The 21,975-nt window shown below is 44.2% G+C and overlaps 1 protein-coding gene across 1 annotated transcript in view; it reads left to right on the forward strand.

Annotated features, from left to right (window-relative positions):
* The window catches only part of HS1BP3 (HCLS1 binding protein 3), a 532,368-nt gene that overhangs the window by 418,909 nt on the left and 91,484 nt on the right, over positions 1 to 21,975 (forward strand). Inside the window, exon 5 of the mRNA XM_078647732.1 lies at positions 11,055 to 11,215. Coding sequence (XP_078503858.1) covers positions 11,055 to 11,215 — 161 coding nt within the window. The remainder of the gene's footprint in view (positions 1 to 11,054; positions 11,216 to 21,975) is intronic.

Raw genomic sequence — 21,975 nt, forward strand, 5'->3', positions numbered from 1 at the left:
CCCCCTGATAGTAATATAGGTGTTCTGGCACACATTATTAGCCTCAGGATTGATTCATTTCACAATAACTTTGGGTTATGACACCTGCTGCTGGGGTCTATGTATATATCTGGGCCTAATACTGTTGAGAACGTTCTGGTAACTTAATGAATTTGCCACAGTGTAATGCAGGCGTGCTTGCTGATTGTCATAGGTTTAAACTAGTACTCAACAACAGCTCGAGTGTAGTTGGCAACTCTTGGCACAGATCAGATTTGTTTGTCCTCATTAATAAGCCTACATGAAGTGTATATTCAATTGCTTGTAACTGTAAGTTAAGGTGTCTGGGTTTAATTTAGAAGAATATAACTTCTGTGATGATGTAAAGTCCTCAAGCTCTTACTCTTTCTTATGTAGGCCACAGCTCCATCTTAGCTCATGGAGGCCGCCATCTTCCTTAAACTTAGACAGTGGGCATCACCATATTCCCTGATTATGCAGAATCGTTGTCATGTCTGCCTTTACATACAGATATCGCCAGACTGTATCTTTCTAGGAACTGTGATGTTGTCAAGTTCTTCGATTAATGACATTGATACATCTAATGCAACATTCGTCGGAGGTCAAATGTCTACTCCTCACCATGTCAAGGTTAAATAAGAACACATACAGAGATATAACCAAAATAATGTTGTTTGAATTGATTTCCTTTTGCCTTATATGTTCATACAGAATCATCTGGGACGCATACCTTGATGCATATAACCTGTGTCAGACAGTCCTAAACTTATGTCAGAAATTCCAATTTTAATTAACTTTTAGTATATAAGGACTGCCACTTGACCACCCGTAAGGAGAGGTCCTTCACCCCGATTGTCGCCCAAAATTCTGCCAGAGAAGTTCCCACCTGCTGCTAGCACACTTCACCCTTTGCAAATGCTACATCCCACCTGAAGCCTGAAACTGGTAAAGCCAAGTCCCAGAGGAAGACTAACTGACTGGTACCGCAGAAGGTGTTTGCCTCTTCTCCCTAAGAAGCTCTAGATTGCGAGTTGCTTTGCCTTTCATTATCTCATAGTGTAGCGCATAGAAGTAGGCGTTAGTGTGTTAGGTTCTAGATAATATTTCAAATTACATTGCAAAAATGCTGGAAATGTTCATTCAATAGCTTGTTTTGTTGCTGGTTTGATAACATTCTATGTAGTTCTTTTAGATGTACCATGAAACAGAATCTTCGTTTAGTAATACATACGTTTAACTTAAAAGTGTTCATTCTTCTTAGTAAAGCGTGTGATACTGTGAATAACGAAATCAGGTTTGTTACTGTTTTCAGGGTGCCCCTGATTCTCTTATGGGATTGTTAGTGACCAAAAAGTAATAATTCTAGGTCATGTACACATTGAATAGTGTCTTGAGGGGCTTCAATGACTTGTCGTTCATATTCATCGCTGGTGCACTGTCACCTGTGGGTGGGAAAGCACACCTTGCAGACTTACGCCAAAGTTGTAACTTATGCAACAGTGTTTTATATTTCTTTTGTTGGTGGTTAATTTTGTGCATTGTTCTGGAGGCTTTTTGATGGTTGATTGGTAATGGTGCTAACTGCTGCCTGCTGTGTAATGGGCTGTCATTTCGCTGAGTTCTATAGGGTTAGGTGTCTGCCAGTGTGCTTGTTCTTGGACTGGGGTTTGTGATATGGACTGAAAGTCTCATCTGCAATGGCAATAAAATAGAATTGGACGAGATGTGGTTAAGTGCCTGAGCTGCTGTGTTTGGGATATTACGACCAGGGTTTAAGTCCCATATTTGGCACTTCACTGAAAATCAGAGGATCCTGTGTAAACTGCTTCAGCTTCTTCTGCGGAGCCTAACTCGGAGCAAGCCTTTACATTTTTCTGGAGTGATGTTTATGAATGGTGTTTCATCAAAACGATGTCATTTAGACATGTGCCTCTATGCATGCATGTTATGCACCATGACTGCAAAGTGTGATCTTCCATCATTCAAATCATTAGTGACAGTGCATTATATAATTGTCAGTAGATACTTTATACTTTCCTTCAGCACCTTTTGACTTGTATTACTTTTGTTCTTGCAAGTGGTGCACAGAACTAGCATGCAATAGCTTGGCACTGGAGCAAAATCAGCAGTTGCTAATAAAGCGAGATGATGGCACCTCCGAGGCACATTGTGGCAATTATCATGTAGGAGCTGGCACTTGTAGGAAAACGGGGCACCACTGTACATTATCTCTCTTAAAGTGTGCTCTACCTTGCTAATCTCCCAGGCATTAATTTGGTAACCTTATTTCTCTGGTGTGCAGGACTATAACACATTGCAGTAGATAGAGATCATGATCTTAAGCTGAAGGATTAGTTCTCCCCGACATACACAGCACCCTGCCTCTGGTGGTGAAGTGCACCTGCTGTTGTGTTCCGTGTGTGTGTTCTGTACATGGGATATCATGAGAGAAGTAAGATATCTTGCCCAAGATAAGATATTGTGATCCTGAGAAGCTGGTGGTTTCCTAAAGAATCTCCGAAATGGGTCACTTTGCGCTCTTGATCCAGAACCTTAAGCACTTGCTTCCTCACAGTTAAATTCCAAATTAACTTTACCTGCATGTAACACAACCACCAGTAACAGAATCAGAAGCATCTAATACACCAAGGGCAATCACACAGTTCACATCTGTTTAAGCATGAACTCGTCTCCCTGCAGACATAAGACCTAGATAAGGCACACATCTATTTTTCCAATCTCATGACCTGCAGAACTACCATGCTTTCCCTACATCTGCATAGCTATCACTTGCAATCCCATGTCCCCAACAGCTGCCATTGACACTTGCTAGAAAAGCACCACAGCCACCACTGTGATCATCAGAGTCTCATGGCAGACAGCAGCACCATTGGTGACCATCATTGGCAGGGTCTGGCTCTATATGAGAGTAGTTGGGTTAAGAATCAGACTCCTTTCCTCTGGTCTCAGAGTAGTACATTTATTAACCGGAAATTGGCACACAAGAGAGGGTGTGTTGATGCATGGTGGGGCAACCCTGGGCCTGTCCAGGAGAGACTGTTGCAGGGGTACCAAAAGGCATTAGTCTGGAAGGAGCCAGAGAAAGAAAGCACTTGCCACAACCAGTACAACAACAGACTGTGAAACAGAATGCTGCCGCCTTAGCAAATTGCTCTAAAGTAAGTGAGCAAGGCGACACGCCTATTCAAAATAATAATGATAGCCAGAAATAGTAGCTTGATATCAGAATGATGAATGTTAGCAGAAGTAAAATGTGTAACAGATGAGCCACAGCAAAAGCAATACGCTTCGGGCAATGGGCAACATTGTTTTGCAAGTGTTTAATTGCTCTCACCTTGTTCATTGATGATAATTGCCCAGATGCCAGTCCATAGGTTTACTGTTGTTCAGTGTCAACTTTGAGCTCTAGGCATCAGTTTTGCAACACACTTCCTGAAGAACTGGCTCAACACGAATTGTGGTGCCTCATGGAGCAAACGAGGTGATACCACTGTTGTGTCTGAACTTAAATCACCTGCGCCCAACCCATCCAATAAAAAGCATTTTGCAGTTTGTTGTCTACTTCAACTGGTTCTACAACTGCAGGCATTAGATTTTCTCATTCAGCCAGTTAGGGCATGGGAAATCATAGGCCACTTTGACTATGGCTTTTTCAGTATTAAGGCAAAATATCTTTGTTGCACCTGTGAAAAGCAAAGGCGCTTAACATGAAACACTGTGATAGACAGGCTTTTTTCCGGGATGTATGGTGCGCCATCGGCCTTCTAGGGTATGGTGCTCCCTCCTGTTCTCAGACTGTAGAAGTTGTCCCTAGGTCTAGCGGAGCATTAGATTTGGCCCTAGACCTTTGCACCCTTACTAGTGCAATTCCCCTGGTCCCCATCCAGTGAACTCTTCCTCTTCCTACATGCTTACTCATCTCATCTCATCTCCTCTTCTCTTTTACTGCTGACTCATTGTTTAGGTTCTCCTGGATCGATCTCTACCTGGATTTTGCTGCCACACCTTTCTCCTACAGAACTCCCTTTTCTTTAGTCGTTGCCAAGATGACACAAACACTCCAGAGGCCCTTGAATGTGGTATCTCTAAGTGTCAATGGCCTGACGCATAATGTTAAACAAAAAAAAGCCTTACTTTTCTAAGCCAGAGTAAATCCAATATAGCTCTCTTACAGGAGACTCCCCTTTCTTCATCAGAAAGTGACTGGATGGGCCGGGTCATACATGCCAGTATTCCACCTTAATCACAGAGCCCATTGGGCGCGGAATATGCCCCTAGGAAGCGGTGAATCGCTATCCTCATCCATAAACACCTTCCGTACAGACTACTCCACACTTGGGCAGACACTGAGGGCCGATATGTATTCTCAAAGTTTTTGATAAAAAGGGACAACTTCGATCGTGGGCTCTGTATATGCTCCACTGGAGGCCAAGCATGCTTTTCTTCCTCAACTGACTTGGATTCTTACCTCCTTTGGTTCTACTCGGGTGGCTATTGGCGGGGATTGTAATGTCTCATCAAAACAATAGGAGTCACAGGGGGAGAGAAACCAGAGGTATGGCCGCCCCCACTCACAACATTATAAACAACAAGAGGCCTCACCTCAATTACACCTACTCCTTACAGGAATGACAAAACAAGGGTTTCCAATAGCTTGCTCACTCCCTTTGAGTGTGATAACTTGCACTACTCAGATTTGTCACAGTGTGTCTATCTCTACTAGTTTTTAAAGAAAACATACAGCTAGGTTCCACCTCCCACCACTGAAAAAATGTGAGGGAAGAGAGAGAGTACCTCACGGTAGAACTGCCAAAGGGGTTGCTGGCTGGTACCCGCCAGCTTACCCACTTATCATCCTCGGCCACTCTCTGTGTGTGTGTGTGTGAAGAAGGGAGAAAAACGTGTATATTTTTCTTTTACACAAAGTTTAGTGAAAAAATAATAGTGAGTGCAGCAACCGTGCTTGCTATTCGCTCTATGTGCTCAATAAATCCCGGAGAGACTATGGTGCGATCAGTGGTGCAATGAGTTTGGTTCATCAACCAAGATGTTTCAATGATGACAAAAAATTGGAAAAGTGGCCATGTTGCTCGTGCTGTCTGAAATTCCTGGGGATTAATAGAAGCCTGGGTCTATGAGATATGGTCTACGACAATTTTTAACCGATTATAGATACCATTATAGATACCATGAAATGTGATTTTCGTAGGTAGTCGACTATGAACCTATCCTTGAGGGTTAAGGTCCAGATTATCAAGATGAATGTCGCCCCTAATTTTAACTATATATTTGGAATGATACCCCTTTACATACCCTGGTCCATCTGTCAGGCCATCACACAAACCATTTCTCAGTTAATCTGTGGCTTGGACAAACCATGGTTAAAGAGGCACTAAGCTGTTTGCGACCATTGGGAAGGATGGTCTGCGCCTGTCACACTTAGAATGTTTTGGTTGGTTTAACAGTTGGCTCATTTAATGTATCTGCTGCCCACATTCAGAACAACACCCATTTGGGCCTTACTAGAGCACTATATTTTGGATACCTCTGGGGATCTCGGCATATAGACTTCAAGACCAACTCTACCCCCCTCTTTAACCCCATTATCCATACTTTGCAATATGTCTCGCTGCGGGCCCACACTATGATAAAGGTCTTGGAGAGAAAATGAATTGGTCTTCATGGAGAACGCATGACATTTACTATATTGATGACCTACTCTCTACTGGTTCCCTCAAACTATTTCCTGATCTCCAAAAGGAGAATGACCTCCCCAGTTCCCAGTACTGGTGATACACCCAATTGTCCCATGCTGTTAGCTATTTTGTGCAAAGAAGGAATTGTTATACCTATATTCTCCATTAATCATTATATCCATACTTGGAAGGTCTTTGGTGGGGTCATAACTGGTCTATGCACTATTTTGATTGATCACTGCTTTTCAGACGTCACTTCGGAATTGCTACATAGCTGGTGGGAAGCAGGACTTAATGCACAATTCCTTGAGGATGAATGGGAAACACTATTGGCAGATTAGAGTAAAGGTCACAAGAGTCACGCTTAAATATAGCTATTTCAAGGTACTTCATCACTGGCATTATTCTCCAGCCAAATTATGCACAGCGCATCTCAATGTTGATTGTTGTTGGAGATGGGGTGATCGATACTGTGATAGAGTTAATGTGATTTGGGAATTTACCAAGATCCAAGGTTTTTGGATACAGATTTTGAATCTTCTGGAAGAGGAGCTACAGGTGTCTAGTCCACTGACTGCCCATCTAGCTCTGTTACATGATACCTCCGGCATCCCTCCTTTAACACAACATGTTAACAGGTGGCTCTCCAGAGCCTTAGGTGCGGCCAAAATGTAAATTCTTCGTCTCTGGAGGTCGCCTAGTGTCCCCCCTTTTCAGACATGGCTGGAGAGTATGTACGAAGTGGCAGATTTTTTGAGAGACCAATTTATACGTTGAAGGACAAGCTACAGGTTTTTGAAGAGATTTGGGGCTCCTTTCTCTGACACTGAGGATATTACTTGTGGTATATCTGGATTACTAATTGTAAATTAATTTCCCCGCCCTCTAACAGGAGTGTTCTTGGCACTTTCTTTCACCACTGATGCTCCTGGAGTCTAGGGTCAGTCTTGCGATTCTTACCTGAGCATATTTATCTTGGCATAATGCACTGACTCTGCCTTCATGCCCTGTTATCTCATGACTGGTTTATGGGTGCATGGGGTTGATGAAGCCCCCAGAAACCTGGGTGCCATAACTGTTGGAATGTGCAGGATCGGAGAAGGGTTTTAAATGACCCTTACTTGCAAAGGTCCTTGAAGTAATAAACATTCTGTCAGGCGAGCGTGAAGGAAGCTCGTGTTGGAAATCCTGCCGACTACGCCAGTGAAGTATCCTCATTAATGAAATCAAAGAATTAAAGTGGTTTTCAAGATGAAGTTTAATGTAGGAATATTGGATCCCATCCATATGCAAGACAACCAAGTATCAACTGACTAACATCAGAATTTTCATATATCAGCATACTGGATGACATACTGAATGACATACTAATATTCTAAAAAGATACTTAAAGATACAGTGCTAAATATCACAGTCCTCCTTTCCCTTTCTTTCTATTCTTTCAATCAATCAATCAGACGCTACTCACCCTTTAGTTCGCCTATCCTATCCTTTCCTTTTATTATCATAGTTCTATCTCATGGCTCTTGAATGAGTGTCCATTCTCTGTTTTATGATATTTATAGACGCTGGAGACATCCTTGGGGCAACATGGTATGAATACTGTGCGGATGTTGGAATCATAGTTGTTAATGCTCTGGGTTTCATATTCAGATTATTTGCAGTGACTTTTGTTGTATACTTGGATTACAATGTGTAAATTAATAAAGGAATGCAATACACAGCTATTTAGGGCGAGGGAAATCATAGGTCGCTGCAACTTTTTTGCACTTGTTAAAAGCGAAGGCGCCTCACATGAAAAATGTGATAGGCAGGCTTCCTGCCAGGAAACAGCAATAAAAACATTGCATTTTAGTATTTTCCGTGATCTGAAATCTTAACTGCTCTTGTTTGGCAACCACTTCGCCATGCAAACAGATCACAAGACCAAGGGCGAGCTAATTGTAATTGTGGGTGAAAATCCTAGGCTTTTGAGGTGGGCAGTCCCTCTCACTTCACCATGCAAACAGACTAAAAATCCACAGATCACCTGGGAGCAGTAATTCCTTCACTGATGGCCCTGTTGACTGATGATGAGTTTATCCAAAAGGTAGATTAGATGTTGTTGTCATTCTTCAGCTAAGATTGGCAAGCTTAAGGATTTTCTCCTATGTGCCTATTTGCTGTCTCTGATCTGTGGTGATGATGTGCAACATACTCATCCTCTCTGGAAAGATGATTGCCCAGGTGAGGCAGTTTACCAGATGGGATTACAGCTGCGAGGTGTACCTGCCGCTGCCGCAGACCCAGGCAGTAGACACTGTAAAACACCTGCCAGTGCAGCCAAAACATGACTTGTGATATGTTGTTGGATATACAGCACCAAGCTCTGGATAGAGGCATCCCAGGGACTGTGGTAGCATCACCAGAAGAGGAGCAGCAATACACATGGGTCGGGTGAAACACACAAAGTAGAGTACCCTGCAAATGAACTACTGGCTAATGCGTCAGCCACCACCCAGCTCTACATCAAGCAGTGCATCCTCTCTTCCCTGGCTTTGACTTCCACATTGAGTAAGTGTGTTGATCCTGCTAAGGATAATACCATTAATAAGAGTGACTGGCATGCCTAGTCTTTAAAGAACACCAATTACAGATAGGGGGAAGGTCAGTAGCGGCAGACCTGCTTCACGGACATGGTGCCTGCTGTTTTATGGGTGTGTGAACCAGTTCACTTTGTTATTTTCAGGAACAGTATCTACTTCATAGCTCATTGATTGCAATATTTGCCATCCAAAGAGAGTGTGTGAAATGCCAAAAATCTTCCACATTGGATACCCCTTACAAGCCACCTACATAATGTCCTGTAGTCTGGCTTTATCAGACTAGTATGAGATTGGATGAATGGACCAAAAACCCCATGGCAAAGACAGAGCAAGCCCATCTCTAATTGTAATAACATCCGATTTGAGCCTGACAAACTTCAACTCATGAAGAAAAAATGAAAAACAAGCATTGACAATGCCAATAGTTCGAGCCTTGGTAAGCTGGTGTGAAGGTTATTATTTTTTCTCATTGCAATTATACGCAACAAAAATAAAAAGGAAAAATGCTGTCACCCAAACATGGCCACCTTATGCTTGCAATAAACAAGTTCCATGTAAAACATATTCCCCAATGCAGCTATTCTGTTAGTGATAATTTGTTTTTAACAGCAAGCCTATCAGTTATGTCATGCACTTTATTATTATTATTTGTGAAGGAAGCAAGAATAAATCACCACCTAAGCAATTACTCAAATTGCAGGCAGCTACCGTTTTACAATGTCACTTAAAAACGTTATTACATAAGCTTTAAAAGGAGGGCAGGCAACACAAATAACCAGTATTTAAAGTTATTAAAATATATATATTTTTTAAAGGCTTTTTGTGAACAATGGGCAGAGCCATTCTATAGTCACTCAAAGTGACAGAAGGCAATGGGGAAAGTCGGCTGACCCATTTCCGCATACTGTATGCTATGGAGGTTGCAAGCAAAATGCGAGTGCCAATTTAGTAGACTAATGGATGAAACCTTCTGCCCAAAACACTTTTTTATGTATGTCTATTAGGTATGATCTTTTGGGGGGGAACAGTACTCTGACAAGACAGCTAAAGCTGTTTCAAAGGCCAGACCTAACAAAGCACGCTATAATTCCAGCAGAAAAAGAAAAACAATACTAAACCAAAGCATAGCATTTCTAATGCCGGCAGCAAGTGACTGTGGCCAGGAAAGCACAAAATAAATAGAGAACAGTCTGTCACTAAAAAAAGCCTAGCGCCTGTATTAGCAGTTAATTTAAACTTAAGTAATCAAACCCCATCATCATCGATAGAAGGGCAGAAAGGACTAAGCCAGGTGTCCGGTAAGCAACTCATACATGTTGCTGTCCTTTGGCCAAAAGCTTTACCCTCTAATGCCATAATTACATGTCTCCATTAACAGAAGTTACCAGCCATGTCTGGATTACAAATCCTACTACATACACTATAGGCTGGGATTCTGGGTGAATTATCGGGGCAAAATACAGCATAACCACAGGATTTAAATGACCAACTTGAGATCTCAAAGCTTACACCTTTCTTCCCCGGAATCACCAATTCCCAAGGTATTGGTAATTTGGATAAGGGCATCCGGGGTCAGGAAACACCAGGCCAATTTTTCGGCCTTCTCATAATGGGTGCTTAAATCAGCTTTTTTTCTTGGCCATGCAAAGCTCTATACAGCCTGTTCTGTTGTGCTGAGCTTTCCTTCACTTACTCCCTAACTTTTACTTCTGATTCAAAGGAGCACTGCTCCAAGGAGTTTACTCCTGCGGCCTGTCTGAGTTCTTCCTCTGATCCTCCCATTCTAAGTATATTCCTCCATGTCCACCTGGTCCTCATCAAATTAGCTTTAACTCCCTTCTTAGTACTTGTTGGGCCCTCCTGTTCTGTGTTTCCTTATTTCCTTCAGTCTCCCTGGGCTTCTCGCTTCCCTGTCGCTTAGACCACCACAAGACCACAAAGACTGCTAGGGCGCTTTTACGTTTGCTCTGACCAGAGGAACTCCTCTATTACTGTCCCTATGGCCTGACCCTCTCTCCCCATTCCTGGACTACTTAGATACCTCACTCCCCAAAGTGTCTGCTCCTCGTGTGTCTGGGATTTCTTTGGACTCCAAAGTGTAGTGGTCAAGGATTGTTAAATGTGACGTGATGGTGAAAACTGACTGCGACCCCAATTTTTTTTTAAGAAATACACATTTGCTAATGAGTGATTTCTGGGATGAGACTTCTCCTCGACTCAGTAAATAGGGGCAAGTGAGGGACTATGTGCTAGCATATTCATACTAGGCCATGGCATGGATGCAGCTCCCCCCCTTAGCGCCTTGATACCCTCGCAGGTGAGGACTGCGCTCTACAAATGTCCGATTGATTGAGTGAGGGAACAATTCGCCAGCATATTCATACTAGGCCATGGCACGGATGTATGTCAGAATATCGAGACAGGCACTTCGTGGCCAAAATGGAGGTAAGTTCTATTTACTATTCATAACTCCACATCTACGTATATCTTATTTAGGTCACAATATTCTTGTACGCCAATATTTCATCCTTGATATTCCACTGGTATAGCTATGGCACAAAGTAAGCTAACATGAAGCCCAACAGGATTGAGTCGTGGTTACCGACCATATTCGTCCATGGATTTTTAATGAAACGGTTATGATTTTTGGATTTTTTCCTCAATGTACATCCTCATACATAAGAACATGCATGTTAAGATGCATAGTTGGACTATGATTTATTACAACAAAACATTTCCTTCTATATTTTAGAGCCAAAAAGCCCAAAAAAACAGTTGCAGTGAAGGTAGAGCAGCCGAAGCCCAAATCAAAACTTGCCTTATTTGATGATGAAGTGGACCCTGATGAAGATTTGTTTGGTATTGCAAAAGACGTACCAATAAGCAACAGGAAGACATCTTTTACCAAGACCGGTAACAACCTTTCCAAATACGTATATTTGTTAAGTTGTTAGTGCTAAGTTTGGTAGTTATGCTGATATTCCTTATAACTTTTCATTTGCATTATAAATGGCACACAAAACACATTAATTTAGTTGAAAGACAAAAAACATGAGCAAAAAGGTGAAAGGAAATCAAGGATTGTTGTTAATAGCCAAGGAGGGAGGTGGTTGTATACTGCTCCCCTCTCTGACCAAAAGCCCATTCTATTTATAATAAGTGTATTAATCACATAGATGCTAAGTGTTTTAACTGTGTGTAAATAACGTAAATATGTATTTATCGTTTGTAGCCCTGAAGAAGTCCTTGTTGGACGAAACACATTGGCTACCATATTTTTCAATGACGTTCTGCTTATAGAACGAAAAGAAATAAAGATTGATTGAACAAAGAAAATTTCGTCATATACATTGCCCATTCTTTTTATACATCATCCTCAGAGCCAGACTGGAAACCAAAAATTAGCCCTAGCAAAAAAGTTCAAACCTGCCCCACAATGCAGGAGGCTGCAACTAGAATAAGCTATGGAGCCTATCATGATTGTGTGAGAACATCAACTTCGCCTGCGGTGCATTGCCAGAGTGGCGGCAAAGGCCAGTCTGAAGCTTTTTAGCTTAACTATGCCATGTAAAAGACTGAATGGCAGAGAGTGATCATAGCAATTTTAAGTATTTGACATGGAGTGAGGAAATAAATATCTCTATCAAATAATGCTAGCATAGATTTAGTGTGTGGGATGCCCTCTGAGAACCAACCAGTGTAAGTGACCCAGAGAATGATGACGGATCATGGCATATGAAAGCTTGAATCTAGAATGCCTAGAACATGTGAATGTGCTGGGCCCTCTCCGACTCCTGGCTTTCTTATTTTTCACTTCTTAACATAGGCAATCACTTGGAACAGGGGGGCCTCAAAATATTGTGTTAGATGTTGCAACTCTTCTATATGCTTGTGCAGTCGCATAACAAAACTTGAGGAGGGCCACCTGCAAGATATGCTGATGGGGCCTTCACCACGTCTCTCCGCTCAAATAAATACAGTAAATATGTATATTTGTGGAATGAATTCTAGTCTAGATATGGGATAGCCCATATTGCAACTAGCAGACCTACCTTCTAGTTATTATATTTGTATTTTTTTTCAGGTACACATAACAGCAAAGTAAATATTTTACTGAAAAACGATTTTAAACAAGTTTAATTGAAAACAAATGACAAATGTAACTGCAACATACCACTTGAATATTAATATTAAGTAATCCTTTACCTAACATAGAACCTAAAAAACAAAAATGTTTGGATTCCCAGTCTCTGGGATGCACAAAGTCATAGGGTTTGCAATCACAAAATGGTTTTTTAAAATGCACTAAACCCATTTTGCAATTCAGTATAGCGTGTCAGACTCTCCTTTCCGCAATAATTCCCTTACAGTTGCCTGGCATTATCCTCATCTGCCCAATAATATCATGTGTGTAGTCCCCTTCCTCGCAGGCTCATAAACAACGCTTTGGTATCACAGACTCCCTTGTTATACATGAGAGAAGGGTTTTAGTTTGGAAACTAAAATTGCAATGTTGCTGAACATTCCTGTTATTCAAGTATAAAAACACAAACGTACATTGTGGAAACAACGAAGGAAAAGACTTTCATGCTGTATATGTGTACAAGAAATCATCCTTTAGACCCTACACATTGACCTCGTATTTTTTCGATTTCAGGTGTGAGTAGTTGACGCATTGCTTCAGGTACTGGTAGTCCTGTCTAGAATGGGAAAACCAAAATACCAAGAGCCAGGTTGCACAAATGATACGAGATCTATGCTTTACGATACTGTAACTTAAAATGGTTATTTAAATGTTAAGTTCACTGAATCTTTTATGTAACACAAAGACAATCTGCTTTGTATACTACTTTGGTTTAGAAAAAAATACAAAAAGCGCTTGGAAATATTTAAGTAAAGCTGGTCACTTTTGTTTTTCGATGTTGTGCTTGTATTCATATAGGTTTGTCAATTATTTTTAAACTATATGTATTGCATTTTGCTTTTAATTTTTGCCTGACAACGTATTCAAAGCATGCCAGAGGAAAACAAGAACTCTGGGGTTCTATCCAGATCCTTTAATAAAAACATTGAGAAATGACTTACAGTGGCTAGCAATGACTGCCTCAGTTTTATCAAACTACCGTCCTATTTCCCTGCTTCCATTTATTTCCAAGGTACTGGAAAGACTTGCCAGCAGACAGCCTTCCTAGAAAACAATAATCTTTTAGACCCCTCGCAGGCAGGATTCAGAGCCAAGATCAGTACAGAATCTACTCTTCTGGCTGTTCTGGACAACATAGGATTAGAAGTAGATCCGGGCGCGGCCAGCAACATTGCAGAGTAGCTGTGCCTCTCGAGGGCTCCGACAGCGCGATAGGAATCATGTACTTAATCCTGGCCCTAGAAAACCATTGAGGTATTGGAGGGAATGTATAACCCACATACCTATTGCTGCTGTAGAGGAGCCCCAAAAAACTGAGAACGGGTGAAATATGGCTCCTGGAGAGCGGAGTGAAGGAGCAGCGGGACTCGTATTCGCAAGATGGCGGCGTTCCGCTAGTGTAATAAGCCAAAAGAGTACACCCTGATGGCGGCAGTGACTACGAGAGTATCGTGAGAAGCAGGCTTCCTGTACCCCCCAGCTGTCCCGTCAGCCTGCGATTGTTCCGGCGGACTGAGAGAGAGGCAAGATGGAGAGATTCGTCTCCGGAACTATGGGAGCACCGGAAGCAATCGCCCGACCAGAGGAGAGAACTGAGGACAACCGCCTCGCTTGAGAGACAGTTAAGGGCTGATGTAGGATACGGAAGCTCCACCTTCCCCTGGCTAAGATGAGCCGGGGGTCCAGAGCCGCAGAGGTGAGCGCCGTCCGGCAAGAGGAGCCCGGTTCTAGCGGGCAGGGGCCTACCCCCCCTTGGCGAAGCACAAAGGAATAGGCTGACGAGCACTGAGGAATGAGCGCTGAGCTGCATCTAGAGAAACCAGTGCATCATTAATAAAGTGATCCCCTCCACTTCCATTGAAGAAAGCCAAGGGGGATATGATGGAGAAGACTCATCGACAGGCACTGGCCAATCAGCAGGCAGGGGCGGTGAATGGGAGATGCGAGGCGCCAGTCATAGAGGCCTGGTAAACCTGAATCGCTGCCGCAAACCTGAGACAGGGACCAGGGCAGGACATACAACATAGCCCGTTAATTGCGGTGATGGCAGAGTAAGGGAGAGCCCATGGAGCCATGATGACAGGAGGACCTGCCTAAAGGAAACTCAGGAGTGACCGCTCCACACCGGGCCTGCACTGGAATGTAGGTGCTTTAGGACACCGCATACAGGCCTGGCCCGCATTTTGAATATTATGGGCAAAACCAGTGGCCCATTGGACAAAGAGACAGAACGGGACAGACGCGGAAAGCTGGGATGGGGGGAGCCATTGGGGGCGACGGCGACTGGAAGGTGCCAAGAATACCCCTGAAGAAGGGGATAAAGAGCCTGGGGGGCTGCTACCCCACGTATTGATCTACGACTTTGCCCCCCTGTTTCTGAAGACAGTGGAGCAACATATCACAGGCCCCCCTCTCCAAGCCTAGATTTATAAACACAGGAGGGGGCACATGGGCAAGAAAGGAGACAAACACCTCCAGAAGGGAAGATAACAGCGAGAGACACATTCAACACTAGGGCAGGGTAGAGTTAGCCCCCCCCCACTCCAGGCTGCTATGGCGACGGGCTAAGACGACTAGCACCTACGTGAACAGGGGGTGAACTTGGATTGTGGGCTCCTCTGGGCCCTCCCTTGTTCCAGTGCTGGTGGCAGGGAGATTCTCCCAATAAGGCTGGATTTATGGTGAGCGAGACCTGCCAACAGCAGTGCAGGGCAATGTGCCACACCCTGAAGCTGTGCTATGGATCTGTGCAGATAGATTTGAATAGTGGCTCCACGTCTGGGGCGGCATCATGACGGACGGGGGACCCGAAGGAACAGGAAGACAAATAGTCAGAGCCAGAGCGCGCTGGAGGAGTGATCGACAAGGGTAAAAACTAGCTGTCACTGGCGAGACACTGTGGTGTCTTTCTCACCCTCCACAGGAACTCGCCAATGATATCTAGGGGTGCCTCCTCCTGGTCAAGGAACAGAAATCCAAACCCTGCTGCAACCATTTGAATATCCTAGTTGCAGGCGTAAACATGACATGCGACAAAGACCCGAAACCCACAAGACAGGGTTAACTGGATAAATATACTAAAGTGGTCTACCAACCACAAGGAACAGAGGATGAGGTCGGCAACATGACCATATTACAGGCCATTCAAGAAAGGTTTTAGAGGGTAAGATGGCATAAGTGCGTACAGAGGGGACCCTGCTGCGCCAAGATCTACATAAAGTCTCGGAAAGAGTGACTCAAGCGGAAGCACGCATATCCGAAGTGGAAGACATAGCCCAATCCATGCGGTCACAGGACTGACTGCCTCATTGAAGGAGGTGGCCTGAAGGGTAGACTATGCGGAAAACAGGGCCCGGAGGAAAAACCTGCGTTTCGTTGGTTTCCCGGAGGGATCGGAAGGAAAGTGTCATGTTTTGCGGCATCAGTGGTGCGAGGCTATCGGCAAAAACGGGCCGCCGGCATGAAAGACTACATTTCCCGGCATGCCGTGCATACATCACGCAACAACGTGAGATGCGCGCGCAGACCGGGAAATAAAGGGCTGCTGCAAGCGGCGGTGAAACGCCGATAATTCCTTACTGTGGAGGCGTTTTGGATCATGAACAGTTAGCGGTAGGATCTCTGACTTGTTTCCCAAGTCCTTCGAGACCGTGAGTAACTGTTCTCTTGTGGGTGTGAGGCGTTGGTTCCACCGATCCCAACAGCACACCCAGTCTGCTGTATTCGTCTTGGTGGATTCTCTCGGCTGAGAGAAACACGGGTATCTCTGATATTCAGAGGAGATACCGAAGGGTTTGTTTGGGCACCTTCGGCCACAGGGATAGAGACACTTGTGAGTGTGTGGTCAAACCCTGCTAAAACTACTTGGGCCCAATGTTGTATATACCGGGTGCTTTGTTTCAAAGATAAGAAGAGTGGTGCGATAGGACTCATACTGGTGAGAGTAATACTGAGCCTCGCAATCCAACTGAACGGAGCCTGGGCACTCAGAACTATTGTGTGTTCAAGCTTACAGGGGGAAGATAATTCATTGTGTGAAGTAAGCATAAGGTGCCAACACGAAGGAACTTTCCCTCCTGCATCATCTGTGTGGATTCATTTTACACGCAGGGTTCATTATTCTTTACTTATCTCGTTTATTCAGGAGACATGAGGGGTATTGAAGTATTGGAACGTTGAAGTACCCATACAAAGGGATTTGATGCATAATAATTGGTATGTGTATTACAACCCCACAAACGACAGCATAGAATTGCTTTTACCTATCAGAGGTCATTGAAAGTGTATTGTTTTGTTTTCACAGCTGGGTATAGTTCCTAATACCTCCTCAAGCAACTGTCTCCATTGGATTTGGTCCTTTGTATTTTCCTTTACAGGTATAGCCTCATCATATTTGGGTGTTTCTTTTACGGGACAGAAAGAAGGTGACAATTCTAGATTAAGGGAGGTGGGGTAATCTAAATCCCTGTTCTTTGTCGTTACAGATCTCCCTCCCCGCTGTCCCCTTCCTTTCCCGCGCCCCGCTGGACTATCTCGGTTGTCTGTATCATTGTATTTGGACTCTGGGGTAGTTCATAAGGGACGTTTATTGGACTCTCAGCACAGCCCCGAAGAGGCCGGAAAGCAGAGCCTGATAGAAAGGACCCAGGACATTTCCTTATGACATGGCTCAAAGACTCCCTCCTGAACACACAGTTCTCAACTTGCTTTATAATTGAGAGAACACACATGATGCCGAGCTTTCAGCCACCTCTGGGAGCCCCACCGAGACCCGTGATTGCAATTTTCCATAATTTTCAAGACCGTGACTTCATACCTCGAGAAATAAGGCAAAAAGGTGACATTAAGTATACTAATACAAGGATAATGGTGTTCCCAGATTACTCACGGGAAGTGCAGAAACAATGGAGAACCTTCTACTCTGTTATGGCTAAATTGCAGACCCTTAAGATCCTTTATATGCTGCTATTCCCGGAAAAACTCAAAGTGATATTCCAAGGCACCTCACACCTTTTCCAAACTACAGAAGAGACCTGGGCCTGGCTGAAAGAGCGCCCTCCCATAAGACGTAGACAAGAATTGACAGAAACACCAGGCTCAGGCTACAAGGAAGCGCTGGCCCAGGGACCCGGAGGGAGAAAAGACCACGTAAGTCGCTGACCCACACAGGACATACCCTTGAACACCATTCCGAGCCAGGAGACTTGCGCATAAAAAGACCCAGATGTCTGATTCGGATGGGGAAATGACACGAGATAAAGAGAACCGGTAGCACCGCAAATCCCAAGACCATGACACTAAGGATCCTTCAGATCAAGAATATTCATCAGATGCTGATAGCGAACACCCAATCCTGCAGACTATCCGCCAACTTGAAGACCGCGGCCAGCAACCCGCCACCATGGAGACTCCGCAGCAGCAACTATCAAAAGCGGTGAAGAAGGATGAAATGATGGGGCTGAACATCTGCAGAGAGACAGTAAGACACTAGTTCATTGCCTATAGACAGTGTACGTTACGCACTAGGGGCAATAGATTCTAATACAAACCTACGATCTTTATATAGGGGTTGAGGGAGGGGGAGGATACAGACCTCTCAAGCTTCACCTGAGCTGCAGTTGTCATGTTGACCAAATGGGGAGTGACCGGGGTGGAGGGAGAGTGTGGGGGTGTGGTATTGGGTTTCGTCAGGTCTACATACTCTGTGAAAACTCTCGAACACCATTGAATAGAAGTTGGCACGGAAACTGGAAATGCAAAAGACAAGTTTATTAAGACCCCATGGGGTGGTGGTACATTCCTACAGCACCCTTCGGTAATGCAAGAAGTATCACACCGAACATCGGTGCACGACCTCTTTTATACAAGTTTAACAGTAATAAAAAATAGGCGGTATACTCTTTTCACAGTTTAGGTACATATAAGGGCATTTTTGGAACACAGCCAACATGTGGGAGGAGTTTAGTACCACTGGTCAGTTGTAGAGAACATTCCTAAGAGGTGACCACTCATTAACCTGAATACTCGAGTACGCATGCGTGAGCTTGACCAGTGCTAAAAATAGCCTGTTGCCGGGCAAGGTAAATGGTCATGGGTACAGAGGAAGGACAAAAGGGCATGCTGACCATGAGGCCGCATGTTCATACAAAATGGAAGCCAGGAAATACAAAATGGCCTCCGCACGTTTGGTCAAGTTAACAATGGAAGTTGGTGTAGCTGAGCTAAATGCTAACTCAGTTGCCGTCAAATTACGACAGGGGGGTAAAGGAAGATCTCACAGTAGTCAACGATCAGAGTTGGGTTTAGTTCTACCAAGTTGTTCAAACATTCACAGACATACCAAGATCAGGGACACAGATAGAAAAATCTAGAATCAAGACGAAGCGCAAGGTAAAACCGGGAATAAGCATAGGCATAATCAAAGGGCCTGGAGAAGTATTCAGCATTGAAGTGGAATATCAATGGATTATGTAATAAAATTAAAAGGCGACTTGTCAGCAAATGCATCAAACGACTCAAACCAGATGTTGTTCTCCCACAAGAGATGCATCTAATGGGCTCACCCTGCTTCTTTCTAGGGAGGGGTGTGTATATTACATTGGCGCATGCTGGCTTTTCAGCTGGTTCAAAGGGAGTCGCTATACTAACTAAGAAGTCACCACCTTTCCATACATCTAGAACATGGACAGACCCTAATTTAATATTTGTGGCGATACAGGGGACCTGGGGCCGGAAAGAGCTTATGCTGGTCAGTGTGTATGCTCCCCCAAGACTGCAACAACACACTTTAGATAAAATAGCATGAATACTCATAGAATCGGGCCCCTCCACGCATATTGTTGGTGGAGATTTTAATTATGTCATAAACCCACAAATGGACCGTACAAATGTGAGATCTGGAACATGTTCCCTCGCACTCCTCGAACAGTCTCAGAACTCACTGTGCTTGACTGATCTCTGTCGATGCCAGCACCCGATAGACCGTACATACTCATATTTATCTGGAGCTCACAGAGTCTTCTCCATACTAGACTACTTTTTCGCCCCGTTGGGAGAAGCGTAGATAATAGAGAAGGTGGAATATCTGACCAGGGGCATCTCTGACCCCTCAACTGTCTGGCTGACAGTAGGAGGAAGAGCAGCAGAGAGCCGAAGAGAGTGGAGGTTGCAGGCCTGGGCTTTGCAAGATAAAGAGATCATCCAAGCGATCCAAATGGACTCAGAACTTTATTTCCGAGAGAATGAAGGCACAGTGTCCTCAGCAGTAATGCGATGGGAAGCATATAAAACGTTGCTACAGGACAGGGTGCAAAATATTGTAGCCTATAAAAAAAGGAACCAGACGCGGAAATTGAGACCCTGGAACACAGACTCCTAGAATTAGAGAAACAAATGGATACTATTGTAGATCACCGCACAATACGGCAGATAGAGATACCCCAGAGAGAGTACAAAAGCCTAGTCACTCAAGCAGTGAAAGTCCAACTTTTGTCCACACAACACCGTCTATATGAGACAGGAGACAGGGCAGGAAAACTCTTAGCTTGTTTGAGTAAAAAAGAGCAGGAGGCGAGGTGGGTTGCCTCCATGCATGAACAAGACATTATACATCCCCAAATATAGCGAAAGCCTTCGCCCACTACTATACAGAGTTATACAGAGCCAGACCAATGCCAGGCAACGCCCAAATCAACTCTTTCTTGCAATCAATAGAAATCCCTGCCCTTTCCAGAGAAGATAGAGAATTTTTAGAGGGGGATTTGACCCTGGAGGAAGTGAAGGAAGCAATTGGCAGGCAAAAGTCGGGAACGGTTCCCAGCCCGAATGGGCTTCCAGTAGAATTTTTTCAACGCAATGGCAACCTGCTAGCCCCACACCTCTTGAACATGTTTTAGACGGCCCTAGAAGAAAAGATACTCCTGCTGGACCTTAGAAAGGCCACAGTAGTGGTTATTCATAAACCAGGAAAACCCCCAATGGAATGTGGGTCTTATCGACCCATATCCCTACTGAATGTGGAAACTAAAATATTAGCCTCTGTCTTGGCGACACGTCTCCGGACAGTAATATCATCCCTTATTCATTGTGACCAATCTGGCTTTATGCCACGGCATGCCACAAGACTTAATCTTCGTCGTCTAGCCAACTGGATGGACATGGTAAGGAATAGATCTGCAACACACGTGTTCCTTTCCTTAAATGTGGAGAAGGCCTTCGACATGGTGCATTGGCCATTTCTGATGCAAACCTTGTCGAAGTTTGGATTTGGCCCAGCTTTGATAGCCTGGGTGGAACTGCTCTACACCAACCCAATGGCCAGGGTCCGACTTAATGGGACGACCTCGGAGGACTTCCAGGTCCTGAGAGGCACAAACATGGCTTTCCCCTGCCCCCTTTGCTATTTGCAGTGGTACTGGAACCGCTGGGCTCTATAATTAGGAAACACCCAGAGATTAATTTTTTTTAAGACAATGAGGAAGCCCTTCCAGATGAGCGCATATCACTCTATGCCGACGACATCCTGTTATATATCACAAACCCTAACAGGACACTTCCAATAGTCCTGAGCACTTTTCAGGAGTAAGGGCTAGGATATAGCATTAACTGGGACAAATCTAGTCTCTATTCGGGAGGGGGGCCTATAGACATGAGACGAAATCCGGGATGCTTTCAGGTAGCCCAAAAGGGATTCTGATACCGTGGTCTATATATCCCCACCAATGACATGACTAATCACAATCAGAATATCAAAAGGGTGCTTGCGGAATTTCACGGGGATGTTGAGACGATAAAGGGAAGAGCAGCATTATATAAAATGATTACGCTCCCGATGCCGAGGCTATATTTACCATGTTAAACTCTGACTTACGCCCTTGGCTGTGGGAAGGAAGACATCCGAGAGTCGCATTGCAAACCCTTCAATTAAATCAATATAATGGGGTCTTGCGTTACCAGACATAAGAGCATACTTATAGTGGTCAATGCAGCAGGAGACCACCCCACCTATTCCCTAGAACGACTGCAGTTTAGGAGCTGTAACCATCTTCACTATCTATATGGGGGCAGGGGGACTAGTCAGCTCTTGCCGGCCAACCAAAGAGCAATAGAGGCCTGGAAAGAGGCGGAAAGACAAATGGGATGGGGCAAGCATCACGAGGGAGACTCCCCTTTGGGAGGGAACGAAGCTGCCAGAGATTGGTAAACTCCGAGGGTTTAAAAAATGGTACCTAATCGGGATCTCTAAAATAGGCGACATCATAGATGGAGGTACTCTAGTTCCCTTTGACAAGCTCAAACACACATACCAACTGTGCGACACCCAGAGATATTTCTATCTCAGAGTACAACATGCCTGGAAAGCAGAGGGGATAGACACGGCAAACATCCCAGAGTTCGCCCCTTTAGAAGGCAGACTACTTCAGGACGATCTCTCCAGCAAAGCTATATCATGGACCTATAAAACGCTAACAAATAATATCCCAGATGAATTGGCGCCACTTAGGGCCAAGTGAGAAAATATCACCAGACC

The sequence above is a fragment of the Lissotriton helveticus genome, chromosome 6, assembly GCF_964261635.1.
Source record: "Lissotriton helveticus chromosome 6, aLisHel1.1, whole genome shotgun sequence".
Classification (NCBI taxonomy): Eukaryota; Metazoa; Chordata; class Amphibia; order Caudata; family Salamandridae; genus Lissotriton; species Lissotriton helveticus.